Source organism: Erithacus rubecula, assembly GCF_903797595.1.
Source record: "Erithacus rubecula genome assembly, chromosome: 3".
Classification (NCBI taxonomy): domain Eukaryota; kingdom Metazoa; phylum Chordata; class Aves; order Passeriformes; family Muscicapidae; genus Erithacus; species Erithacus rubecula.
The window spans coordinates 120119435-120133423 of record NC_136689.1 but is presented as its reverse complement, the minus strand read 5'-3'; the positions used below and the strand labels follow the sequence as shown (position 1 = coordinate 120133423).

Below are 13989 nucleotides of genomic sequence, written 5' to 3'. Positions count from 1 at the left end.
CTACACAAACGGCTAGTATTAGGTATCCAAAATAATTAATACCTAATACCAGGTATTCCAGAATTGTCTAGGCTTTTATTTCATGCCCTTCTAAGGACTAGTATCCTACACAGGGGAATAGCTTGGGATACATCTCTCCTTTATGGCATAAAAGAAAAAAGGCCTTTGCATCTTAATTTTAACTTTACTCCTGAAAGCTTCAAGTGCCAGAAACAACCATCAATAACTTCTCCAGGCAAAAACTCACTTTAAAAATAATCTGTGTAATCAGAATCAGATTTATCTTGGGCACACTGGGCTGAATTAGAGGCATGCAAGGGGAACTAAGCCTTCTCTTGCAACTAGTTGGCATTAACACCCCTGCAGTCCAAGAAAGTGTGTGCTGCAGAGGGAAGTGAAAGGGCAAACACATTACATGGAGAAAATAAAATAGTTGCTCTGCTCCTCTAAAGATCTAGGGAATTGCTGTGAGACTCAAAACTGTCCAAAATTCTTTATTGAGAAATAAAGTAGTGAGTTTTAACTCTGGATCTCCTGAAGACTTAATGTCTGGAAAAGCTGCATACCTTTATCCATTTGGAACTGAGGATGTGTCAACATTTGGACTCTGGAATCAGCTCTGGAATAAGGGCTGCTTCATGTATCTCAAAGTCAAAGAGAGACTGCTGTGTTAATCTTCTGGTGAGTGTTTCCTGCCAGATATGTAGAGATTTGTTTTAAGAATATTGCAGAGGTCTCCTAGATTTGGAAAAGTTGCTTTGTTGAAGAGAGTTATTAAACTCACACAGATGCACTTTTTTTGTACAGTTAAGCATGCCAAGTAACTACTGTGTTTTGTTGGGGCTCTCTCTGTGTTCTAGTCTAAAGTTGGAGGAAGCAAACCTGCTGGGGGAGACTTTGGAGAAGTTCTCAACTCTGCTGCCAATGCCAGTGCCACAGAAACTATTGCAGAACAGACAGAGGAAGAGACCCACTGAGATTTCTGCCTCTGTCCTACTACCCACTGCCAGATGCTGCAAGGAGAAACCAAGCACACTTGTAACATTCTCTGCGCTCTTTCCACCAGATGTGCTTTTATTTAGCACGTAGTTATTTTACCTGATTAACTGATTCCAAGCTTGTTTGTGGGTTCAAAATATTTTTGAAACTAAAATACATTGTTTGGGGTTTTGTGTGGGAAGGGGAATTTCTATGCCTTTCAAGCATTTAAAGGACTTACCTGTAATTTGAAGACAACCTTTAAAATATAGCAATGAAAAAACTCTTTTGAGAAGTTAATTATATTGTACAGATACTGTGGATATATAATTTCTTTTCAATCTGTAACTACTGCTCAACTTAATCCTTATGAATCTACTGCTGCTGTCAGACTGAAGCTTGTTACTTTGCTCCCTTGTGATTGTTTCAGTTGAGTGTTGCCTGCAAGGGACACCCAACTAGGAGACTGGACAAGGAGGATGGATCACTCCCAGCTAAAGAAAGGGCTTCAGTTTCAGCAGGCTTTACACAAGTTATGGCAGGATCACACATGAGTAGGAATGTACTGTCTTATGAATGTGTTCCTCATGCAGCAGGTGTGGATAGGTAACACAGAACATGTAAAACTTACCCTTGTGTCCATGCATTGTCCTTGGAAACTTCTGACCAACGCAGATGGAAGCAAGATGCCTCATAGTGCTGGTTTGGTTCAGTCACCATAACACTTTCAGTCTTGTTTTTTGTACAGGATCTCACTGTGGTAAGATAACAACACTCTTCTGACCATTTGACCAGTCACAAATACATCTTCATTCACATGTGGTGGTGTCACATTCACACTAACAAAGCATGGAATGGAAGAATAATCCTGACCCCAGAAGTGGTTCTTTTTTAGTCAGCAAGAGAATTTCTCCTATATCCTAATGTTGTTTCCCTTATAGGCTGAACCTTAAAAACATCTGCTACACCATCTTACTCTTTTTTTTAAATGTATTTAAGGCCTGTACCTCAAGCAACACCCCTGTTCTTGACCCCAGAAGTCTGTTTTGAGAGGTGCACAGTGTCATTACTCAGTGTAGCTCTCCTGAAAAGATGTCCTCCTACGTCTTGTTTTGTCTACTGTACTCCTCAAATTTCTTGTGTTTCATGTGTTTCTGCCACATGGTTAGAATGTTCTGTCACCGTGCTTAGAACTGGAAACAAGTTTTACTACATTTGTGTGAAATCTGTGAAACTTCAACTGCCACAGGTGTCTGGAGGGAAAAAACTGTCTCCTGACAACTTTGCTAGCATGTCAGATATAGAATGTATGCTTAATTACATGTGAGAAGCTTAATAAAAGTGTATATGAGGAATGTATTGTCCTGTGAACATGGAGGATAATGTAAATAACTTTATTTCTAATTGATGCAGTGCTGATACATACTACTGTACTGCCAAGAATCTGCATGGCTGAGCTTGGCATTTCTAGAGATGACTGAGCCTAGGTTGCCTTCTAGTGGCTTACATAAAATTACAAATCAGAGTTGTTAGGGTTGTAAGGGACCTCTGGAGCTTACCTAGTCCAAACTCCCTGTCGAATCAGGGTCACCTCTAGAGCAGGTTGCACAGGAATGTGCCCAGGTGGGTTTTGAATGTCTGCAGAGAGTGAGAATCCCCGATCTCCTTCGGCAGCCTGTTCCAGTGCTCTGCCACTAAAATGAAACTGCCCTGGTCACACTGTGAAGTTCAGAAAACAGGCTGACATGTTCCCTCTGCCTCTTGACAGCTCCACCTTAACAGGAATAGAGAATTGAATAGTAGAGAGAATGGAGCTCTTCCTCTTTTGGATCAGTACCATTTAGGGCAGGTTTTTCTGGAACGTGATTCTTTATTTATCTAACTGCCAAAGAGAAAGGTCATTTAGTCCAGAGTTGAGCTTTGTTTTCTGAAGGAAGGCTTCTGCTGGATCTTTGTCTGCCTACACCTTCCTTTCCTTCTGTGCAGGTGGCTTTGGGGCTGCTGTGGTAATCACAGAATCAATTAGGCTGGAAAATACCTCTGAGAGCAGTGATTCCAGCCTGTGACCAAGCAGCACCTTGTCAACTGGACCATGGCACTGAGTGGAGCTCCAGAGAGGGGCAGAAGGTTGTGACAGGCAGTGTTCAGGTTGGGTAGAGGAGGAAGGTTTGTCACGAAGAGGGTGTTTGGGCACTGAACAGGCTCCCCGGGGAAGTGGTCACAGCACCAGCCTGGCAGAGCTCAAGAAGGGTTTGGGCAATGCTCTCAGGCACATGGTGTGACTCGGGGTGCCCTGTGCAGGGCCAGGAGTTCAACTCCATAATCCCTATGGGTCCCGTCCAACTCAGGTTATTCTCTGAAGTCCAGTCCTTAAACACCTTCAGGGACGGTGACTCCACCCTGGGCAGCACATTACACGTGTAATTACCTTTTCCGTGAAGGAATTCCCCCAGCTGTCCAGCTCCAGCGCTCCCCCACCCGCTCGCTGCCGCCTGGGGGCAGCACGGCGCCCGCCGTCCCTCACCCAAGATGGCGCCGCCCGCCTCAGCGCGGCGCACCGCGCCTGCGCGCTGGGCGCAGGCCCCGCCCCCGGGCAGCGATGGCGGCGGCGCTGAGGGGCCGCGCGGCTCGGCCATGGCGGGCGCTGGTGCCCGCGGTCCGCAGCGGCAGCGGGGCCGCGCCGGCGGCCGCCGGGACTCCCCCGCAGCGAACGGAGCAGCGCCCGGGCAGCGGCACCGCGGGCTCCGGCCCCCGGCAGGTGAGGGCGCGAGGGGATCGAGCCGGGGCAGCGTCCTCGGCGCTAGCGAGGCCACAGCTGGAGTGCTGTGTCCGGTTCCGGGCTCTTCATTACAAACGAGACCAAGAGCTGCTGGAGAGGGACCAGCGGAAGGCTAGAAAGATGAGGAGAGGTCTGGAACATCTGTCTTACGAGGGGAGGCTGTGAGAGCTGGGCCTGTTCAGTCTGTCGAAGACAAGACTGGGAGGGAATCTCATCATTACATGTATATATCTCAAAGACAGGTGTGTGACATATGTCTCAAAGACAGGATAGTGCCAGAGTGTTTTCAGTGGTGCCCAGCGACACGATAGGGAGCAGTGGCCATAAAATAACGTACAAGAAGTTTCAGCTCAACACGAGGAAGAACTTCTTTGCCCTGCGGGTGGCAGAGCCCTGGAACAGGCTCTGCTGAGGAGTCTCCCTCTCTGGGGACATTAAAAACCCAGAAACTCACTGCTCCAGGTGACCCTGCCTTGGCAGGAGGGTTAGAATGGATGATGTTCAAAGATCCTTTCCAACCTTAGCAACTCTGATTGTCTCTTCTCACCACTTCACCCTTCATCATACATAGCCTGCAGAAACGTGGACAGCTTATCTTTCTTTTTAACGTGCTCCTACCAAAATGTGATGTAGAAAGCGTGCAAGCAGTTTTGGTTATATAGAATGCAAGATACTGCTGCATGGACAAAGCTGTGTTCTGGCTTTTTACAGGCTGACAGGGAGGATGTGGAAAATCTCTTAATTATTTTATCGGGTCAGATCAAAGACCTGTTAAACCAGTATTCCAGAGACTTTTAGTGGAAATATAAAGGCTTTTACAATTGAAACACCTATAGACTTGCATGTGTGTGAAGCCAGCATAAGAAACTGAGGACAAGAGTTGAAAGGATGCTGCATATTATTGTCAAAACCCACATTTCTCTGAGAGGCTGTCCTTGGCTGTAAAATTAGGATGTTGTGCTTGGCAAGGCTTGCATGTACTGTGCTTGGTAAGCTGCAGCATGAATGATTCGTCAGGAACAGACCCTGCTCCTGAAGTGCACAAGGTTGTGTCCCATATCTTATGTGCTAACTGTTTTCCTGTTATTCCACCATGAATCAGTCATGGAGAGAAAGATAGTGAGCAGGAGTCTGCTATTTATTGAGGCTGCAGTAAATAGAATTCTGAAGCTTGGGACCACCTTGTCTACAGCTGTTGGCTCCTGAAGGATGTAAAAGATTTGTCCAAAACCTACTTCACCATTGCCAAACAGGAATAATGCCAGAGGTGTGGTGAGGCCTTGATAGCTGGCAACCTTCATCCTTGGTGCTGTACCCAAATGAGTTTTCCACAGGTGCTTGTGGAAATCCAGGGGTATGAGAATGCCAATGAATGGAACTTGGGAAAGAGTGAGTGGTAAAATAAATGCAGAGATTTTGTGAATAACCATCACTTTCTCTAGCAGTGCATTGAGTTTTGTCATGCTGATTTTTTCCCACAGATTGTGACAGTGCCCTTTAGCAGAAACAGAAAAAAGCTCTGTGTGTACAGAAAAGAGCTCTTCCATACTGAAAATCCCTGACCTTTGCTTATTCCTCAGGTGGAAGTGATTCCATGGTGGTGTTTGTCCTTGACAGTAATCTTTTTGTAACTTTCTTCAATTATTTTTGTAACTTTCTTCAATTTTGTAACTTTCTTCAATTTGTAACTTTCTTCAATTCTGTTTGACCACACCTGTATCTGTGATTACTTGAAATGTGCTCAGTAGAAAATGCAGGTTCAGGCTGTGAATTACTATGATTGGTACCACAGGTGTACAACTGGAACTGCTTGTCACTGAATCCAAGGCCTGATATCCCACATTACTGCATAATCTAGAACACTCTGTTTTCCACTAAAAATCCACTCTGGCAAGGCTGTCTTTGCAAAGATCAAAGGTTTGCCTAACCCAGGGGCTCAGGTGGTGTCCAAGGGGATGTCCACACAAGAGTTTAGGAGCAGAATCACTTGATGTAGCTGTAGCAGGTACTGAATGCTACTTGGGTGACTTGGGGATTTTAATTTTTTTCCCTTTTGTTTTTCTGTTGAAGTGAGTAGCTGGAAACATTATTTTCTATCTACATAATCTTTTTCTATATGTAAATGAATTGTTTTCAAGCCTTTAGAGCATCTTAACTAACTCAAATGTTACATTGTATTCACAGCATCATTTTCAAGTGGAATTGCATACACAAATACAAATAATACATTGCTAGAAATCAAACTGGGGTTTAAAAATGAATATCTGGACCACAATTCTGAATTTCTGTCCAGTTTACTGAACTACTTTTTCACTTGAACCAGAGGAAGGAAAATAGCTTGCTTTGCAGTGCCTACTGATGTTCAAAGCATAATAATGAGATGAAGATTGTTGTGATTCTACTTTCATGCTGTTCTTAGCCTGGGTAGTGCTCAGTGAGTCTGAGTGTGATTAATGTTTATTCACTGTTTGCTCTTTGAGGAGTTTACTGAAGAGGGAGTGGGTTTGGATGAGAATGAGTTAGCAGTGGAAGGTGACATGGAACAAGGGAAATGAAAGGGATCTGACTGCAGTGGGACCTGTTCATTTTGTGTAGTTTTCTTGAAATCACATTATCACCACTTTAACTGATATTTGATTGCTAGAAAGTATGTTATTTGATAAATAAGCTTTCCACAGCTGGGAGCAACTGTGATGCTACTTTGGCAAAGCTGGGTAATACTTAGTGTAGGATACACTGGATGCTGATGGGAAAACTCAAATATTTAGAAGATCTTTTGATAAGATCCATTTAAGTGGAGCACACACTTCTCTCAGGAGAGGATGTGGTGGGTTGAGCTCTGGCTCCTTCCTGGGGTCCCAGCAACTGCAAGATCTGCTCTTTGAAGCAGGAGAAACGGGGTCTTGCTCATCCTTTACCTGAGCTAGAGAGGAGCACTTGTGTTCCTTATCTCAGCTGACAAGTGTATTTTGCTGTGCTGCATCCTGTAAGAACCAGAGGTGGTGTTTGGATTCTTTGTGTTTCTCCTTCTTTTGGGAAGAGACTTGATAATGTTCTTTTATGGGTTTCCTATGTCAGCTGTTCCTTCATTTTTGAAATTGGTTGAACTGGCTGATATTTGGTTGGCAGTGGCTTGATTTAGGCAAATATAGGTAAACTTGATAAATGGGCTGTTGTCATGTGTTTGTGTTCAGATGATTCAAAAAGCATGGTGGTATTTTTCCTAGGTAGCTCTTTAAATGTTTTTGCAGCAATGTGTGCTGCTGACCTTACCTCAGAGCTGCCTGATGGTGTCTCTGCTGTGCTGATAATCTTTCAGGGATTTGGGTTTTAGCTTTCATCTTCAGTTTACAGTTCTGTTGTGACTGTTTTGTAAATAGTGAAACTTACAGACAAGGCACTTAAATGTTGATTAAATTTTTTGAAAATTTAGCGGCTTGGTAAGCCAAATATCCTGATAAACCCACATGATGTTTGTCTACAGCAGGCAACTCACTGTGTTTGCCTTCTGCATTTATATATTTAAGTTTTGCATTAAAACAATGAAGAAAAAAGATAGGTGTAAAGTTATTTTTTTTCTCTATGAAATTGCTTAACAAAATCTTTTAGAAGGGCCAAATGCTTCAAATGTTACCTTCATTAATGGATTAAAGCTGCATGCCTAGTAAAATAAGAAACTTTGTCTTTAGGAAAGATGATTTTTGATAGAGGTAGAGAAATGGTTTTTGAGATGTGTTGTTAGCTCAGTTACCAAAGTTTGAAGAAAATGGAAGAATAAATTCCCTAATTGAGAATAAATGAACACTTTTTTCTTCACTGTGAACTAATTTCAAACACGAGTGAAGTTTGCCAAGTGCCCCTTTAGGTGGAAATGGGCTCTCATTAGGTGGACTTTGCTGCTAATGCACTGTATGTGTGGCAGTGTGATGAAGCTGCTCTGCTGGGACTTTTTCTCGGCAGAGTGGCAGGGTACAGCCATCGGGGCGTGCCCGGCACCGGCCGGAGGAGCAGAAAGTTGTCCTTGCTCGCCGGGCTGGGATGCAGGGATGCTGCCGGGGGCTGGGTGCGCATCCCCGCCCGGCACAGCAGAGGGCACCGCTTCTTCCCGATACCGCAGCAACTGCAGCGCGCATGAGGAATTTCCCCTTGCATTCCTTGGATACCGGCTGGGAGCGGAAAGCGTCTGCGGAGGAGAAACGGAACTGATTCTGTCTAAAGTTCAGAGCGAAGGGATTGGATTGGTATCAGTACCAATTAGTATTATAATATCTAATTTCTGAAAGAGAGAGGTTAGAAGTTATTCTTCCAGGCACATACATGTTTTTAAATTAACTTAGCCGAAAAGATAAGTTAATTTGAGGAAGGTGTCTATATTTTTAAATGCTATTGCTTAAAAACTAAAATATCAGTATTCTTTAAGAAAGAAGATGAAAAAAGAAATTTCATGGCTCATATAAAGAGCTGATTTATATATTTATGTTTTAGGTAAGAAATTTGAAACACAAAAGTGACAATTTAAAAGGAATGCATTAGATTTTGGAAAGCTACATAGGTGTCTTTATAAAGAATATCCAATTGTCTTGTTTGTGCAGTATTTGGGCATCCTTGGATTAAAATAATGCGTGACACTGGATGTTTTGAAATCAAATAGTAAAAAAAAAAAAGAATTATTTTCATCTAATAATTGATGGGAAGTATTTCTCTCAATCTATTTATCTAAGTTAGCATTTAGAAGATTTTTCTGAAGTTGTAGTTATTTGAGAGCACAAATACTCATTAATATTTAGTGAAATTTTCACTTGTAATTTTCATAGTGTAATATTTCTTAGTATACCCGTAATCTTTGTTTGGAGTACTTGCCTAGCATTAATAAACAACTAATAAATAACATATTTTGTTTGATAACAAATATAACAGCATTTAATAAAACCTATATATCAAACACAGAAGTGGAGTATTATTTTAGGTGGATTATCTCCTGACCAGCATTCAAGTGCTGGAAGCTGCTAACTGAGAAAGGGACTTGTCAATTGTGGGGTTTGCAGGATCTGGAATGAGTAATCTTTACCTGGGTGTTTCTCTTGATTTGCTTTCCCTGGTTGTAATTCTGTTTGAGAAACTTGGGTTATGTGTGGTCATGCTGTGCTGTGAACATGTTCTGGTGCCTTCAGGTTTGTGCTAAATAAGGACAGCCTTCTCAGCATCCTCTCAGCTGGATCTGCTTGAAATACTGGTTGGTATTAAAAGTAGGAATGTACCTGTTTGTCCTTTTGACCTCTGTGAAGGGGCAGTTCTGTCCCGTGAATGCTCTGGCTGAGGCACCAGAACTTGTCTGTTCTGCCTTGTGTTTGTCCCAGCTGAAGCACAGCTGGGTCTGTCAGATCACCTGCTTTGCCTGTGACAGAAGTGCTTGCATGACAGTGGTTCGTAAAACTCACAGGGTGTTGGAGCAGCACTCTGAAAGGGAGCAGAGAGGGCTTCTGATGTTGGGCAGCAGAGGAATGATGCATGCTGCCCCTTTGGAGGACTTAATTACAGTACAGTAAGGTGTCACTGCTGCCTATCACAGCCGTGTATTCAGGGGCACAAATTCATATGGGAAGGCCCTGAGCCCTTTGTCCTTGGTTGACTTGAGGAAGATGAAGATCACAGCTCTGGAGGAGTTGTCTCTGCAACTTGCTCCTTCAAATAGCTCTAGTCTGGTGTGTGGTAGCTTTGGCATTGCTGGAGGTCCATGGGTGGTAGGTTATATGCCTTTGATCACTGGCTGTCAGAGTGAAATCTCCAGAATCAAACTGTCTTGGGACTGCCAGTATCATGGAGAAAAGAAAGGGAAATACATGTCAGCTGCCTAGGCTTGTTTGACTGCATGTGAGATATCTGGAAGAAGGTGCATGTAACCATAATATGACAGTTAAATAGGAGTTGAAATCCTTTCTAATGGTTACTGTTACCAACAAGATATTTATATCCTCTTGTCGTGGGAGATCCTGGGTGTTCTCGTATTGTGACTATTGAAACAGCACGGTGTACCCCAGGAACCTGGAAAAAGAAGTGCCTGGAAGGGCAGAGTAGTGATAAATGGAGAAAGGAGATACTGGGGTCAAAACACCATGGGCTTTTCTCAGGACCGTGTGTGCTCATCTGGTTAGATTTTCTTTTTGACATAATCCATTGCAGTAGGTTCACCTACTTTCTGTGATTTAGATGCTAATGTTCCATTTGTTTGCTGTGAAGTTATCCTTAAAAGAAATACATAGATAAACACTTCATGTTTAAAATTCTATATAGAAGTTATTTAATTTCAAGAAAGCAAGCTGCTTTATTGTGACCAAATTCTGTGCTATTTTGTGTTGTGAAATAAAGTCTTAGCTCAGCGTTGTTTAGTAAATGATCCACCTGGCTAGTCAACAGCATATTTTCAAAGCTGCATTTGAAATTCTGTGTGAAAGTCTTGTTTTGCAGTTTCTTTGCTGTGTATCCAGTCAATGTGAAGATAAATGGAAAACCTTCCTTTTACTACAAACACAAAGAAGCTGGTATTGAGTCAAGCAGTGCAGCAGATTGTACATTTGTAAGACTTGTTGAGTAAGCCTTGGTGGTTTGGGTAGCATTATAGTATGTTAGCAGTATGACTTTCTGGTTTTAAAGTTGATTGATGAAAAAGTTTCAAAAAAGGGTCTAGAAGCAGCAGATTATTAATTTTTGTGATACAGCTGTGCTGGCCTTCCCTCCACAGATGCCTTCTAATGTTTGATGCTATTCTTCCTAAGAGCATACTCACTTACATAAAGTCACAGGAAAAAAAAAAGTGTGTTTTTAAATTTTAATAAGGTGTGTCACTGTATATAATACCAAAACACTCAGACACAAACACAATAGTGTAAACCTTTGATTCTTCTGATAATGGGCAGGGTTAGCCATAACTGACTAAAAAAATCACCTTAATTTGCATTTACTCTGATAGCACAATATTTGTTGTAGGATATATGAGATTAGTCTATTAATTGAGAAAACTGACATTTGTTTTGTGAACAGTGCTGTTACACTTGGGTTAGTAGCATGTAGTAAGGCATTGGTAAGTTAAATGTGTTTACAAAGTACTCTGAATAATTATGCTCTTTCAAGAGTTGAAGAAGAGTTTGTATACTGCATCTCAGTGATAAGGTTAAGAAATACCCATCTTCAAATAGAAAAAAAGCTACAAATAGCTTTAACAATGGAGATTGCTAGACAACAAAGAAGTTTTGGTACTAAAAGTACAGTTCAGGAAAACCTGTTGAATGTTTGGCACATAACCTAAATCCTATTCTTGTGATTTTTTTTTTTTTTTTTTTTGAGATCTACATGATCCTTATTGAAAAATGTAATTATGAGAGACAAAGGTAGTTTTCACCATGGTATTTTACTGGTTTAGTACTACATGTATTTGGTTAATTGTTATTTGTATCTCTTTTAAAAATGTACTTAGTTCACAATATTACATTGTTCATTATTATGAGGGCAATATATATACACATATATATACATTCAAGCATATCATGTGTTCTCTGCCCAGCTGAGATATTTTTAATTAGAAGTTGTTCTGTATGCAAAAATAAGCTGGGTTTGGAATATGCTATGTTCATCAGTCAGCATTGCAGTGAGTACCAAAATATGGAGCTTGATGGAAGGTTGTTAATGAACACAAATTTATATCAAGTAGTGTATGATGAAACTTCCATTGTTTTTTAAAATTGAAGTGCAATCCTTTCCTCATCTGTAATCAAAATACGATTTTAAACACATTTAAAAACATATAATTTCACTATGGGCAGTTGGGTTAACATTTGAGTCTATAGCCAAACAAAATGCTCTTTGCCAAGTATGAGAATCCTTATAACTTCCTATAACTGTGTTTGCTTCCCTTTGGACAATGCTACTAAATATGAATAGTCTTGTTCTTGGTAAAACTGGAGTTTATTTTTCTCATATTTTTCCTTTTTAGGATGAGAAAGGTTGGTAAACAGGAACTGTAACTTGGACAAAATGAAGATGCTCTTCAGTGAAAACAATTTATTCCTTCATTACATGAATTTCAAAATACCCCTATAGATATTTTTGTGCAGTAGCCTCTTCCTTAATTAATTAGAGTTCTTCCTAGGTGGAAATCAGTGAAGCAGTACAGTTCCTATATTTCTTCTTTAGGAGTTATGTCCCAGAAGGTTTTATGGCTTGCATGGTATTTGTATTGTTGAAAGTGTAAGGCATACTTACGTAACTGAAGCTTAGACTGCTGATTTTTAGGCTGGAGATGATCACTGGGGCCATCTAGACTGACTTTGACTGACATAAGGCACTGAATTTCAGCCAGAGACTTTTGCATTTACCCTAGCAAGTGTGTCTTTCAGATAAATTTGTGGACTTAAAAATTGATAAATACCCTTTGGTCTTTTGAGATCCCACCTGGAGTATTCCATCCAGTTATGGGGTCCCCAGTATATGCAAGATAGAGCAAGCCCAGAGGAGGCCACAAAAATGATTGCAGGGCTGCAACATTGCTCCTGTGAAGAGGACAGGCTGAGAGAGTTGGGGTTGTTCAGCTTGGAGAGGAGAAGGCTCTGGGAAGACCTTTCTGTGTATTTTCAACATACAGTAAAAAGTCTCTCTCAGTGTTTATTAGTAGGACATGTAGTGATGGGGGTGATGGTTTTAAACTGGAAGAGGGTGGATCTAGGTTTGACAAAAGGAAGAGTGGTAGGGGTGGTGAGGCACAGGAATGGGAAGCTGTGGATTCCCCATCCCTGGAAGTGTTCAAGGCCAGGCTGGGTGGGACTCTGAGCAACCAGGTCCAGTGTCAGATGTCCCTGCCAATGACAGGGAGCATTAGGACTAGGTGACCTTTAAGGTCCCTTCCAGCCCAAACCTTTCTGTGAAAAAAGTGTCAGTTTCAGTATGTGTGTGTAAGAAAGCAACATCCAAGTTTTTATTCCAGTGTTACTTCTGGTGTTTTCAGCCTTGTGAGGACAGTTGGATATCCAGTTAATGTAACTATCTAAATGGGATTTCCTGGAGGCTTTTTATTAGTGTTATTGTAGTGTATTTAGGTCTAAATTGAAAACTGAGTAAGATACTCATATTCCAGTGGAGTGGCAACAAGAGCAGCTCTAAATTTACTGGTTTACAATTAAGATTTAAAATACTGTCAGATTGTTTTCTCCAAGCTGCAGAGAAGGCTTATGCAGTAGATAATGCTGTCTGAGATATTCCACAGGGACAGGGTGCTCTTCTTCAGAGAGGTCAGTTCAGTATGCTCACAGGTATGCTGGGACTTTGAGACTTCCAGCACATGTATGCAGCAGGCACTACAAGATTTTACCTTCCAATTAGCAGTGAGAGTGGAGTTCTGTGCTCCTTAGAGCCTAATATTGAAGGATGAACAAAAACAAGGACCTCAGGGCTTTCATGAGGGGGTTTTTACAAAATATTATTAGGCTTTAACAATAAAATCTAAAATCCACCAAAAATCTTAATATCTGGAGTGAAGCTGGAATGATGCTTTGCCAAAACACTTAATTACTGCTTCTCATCCAGGGATGGTTAAATGCCTCATTTCAGCTTCTTACTTCCAACATTTTTGGCTGATGACTTCTGTTTGGTTTGCTTTTTAAAATAAAACAATATTTCTTCACTGTGCTGAGGAGAATGTATGGATGTTCCTCTTTTGATTAAAACAGCAGAAGTTTGCTTTGCTTTCTGATCGTTCTTTCGGGGTGCTTGCAGTTTTAAAATTTTGGTAAGAAATTACTCTGGACAACTAAAACCTGAAGTATGCAAAGTTTTTGAAGTTAATAAACATTTAATAAAGATTGAATATATAGCAGTCAATTTACCTCATTCTCTTATAGGCCAAACAGAATTGTTTCCCTTGCTTTTTCCAATCATAAAATATGACATTTTTTTCCTTCCAAATGCTGCAGTTTTGCACGAAAATCTTCTGGTGCTCACTGTGTTCTTCTTGAATATCACTTTTGTAGTACCACATTGTATTAAAAAGTGGTTTTGTTTTCTTCTCACCTTTCCTACTTTTTTCCAAACTTACCTTTAAATAGTTGGGTACAGATGCTATCTATATTTATTCTAAATCTATAGAATTAGGAGTTGCTACCATTGATGGTGCAATTCAAATCATTACTCAATTGGGAAGAAATGAAGTAATATGATGTCTGCTGGAATTCTTAGTTATACTGTTT

At 41.1% G+C, this 13989-nt stretch overlaps 1 protein-coding gene across 3 annotated transcripts in view; it reads left to right on the top strand.

The window, feature by feature from the left end:
• LOC306799285 (tumor protein D52-like) overlaps positions 1-13989 on the top strand; it is a 119833-nt gene that overhangs the window by 37186 nt on the left and 68658 nt on the right. For 2 of the 3 annotated variants that reach the window (XM_079300083.1, XM_079300082.1), the window contains exon 6: positions 861-2333. The exons of the other annotated variant lie outside the window; for it this stretch is intronic. In XM_079300083.1, the coding sequence (XP_079156209.1) occupies positions 861-977 (117 nt within the window). In that variant the 3' untranslated portion in view covers positions 978-2333. Of the gene's footprint in view, positions 1-860; positions 2334-13989 lie in introns of those variants that run through there. 3 annotated transcript variants of the gene reach the window in all.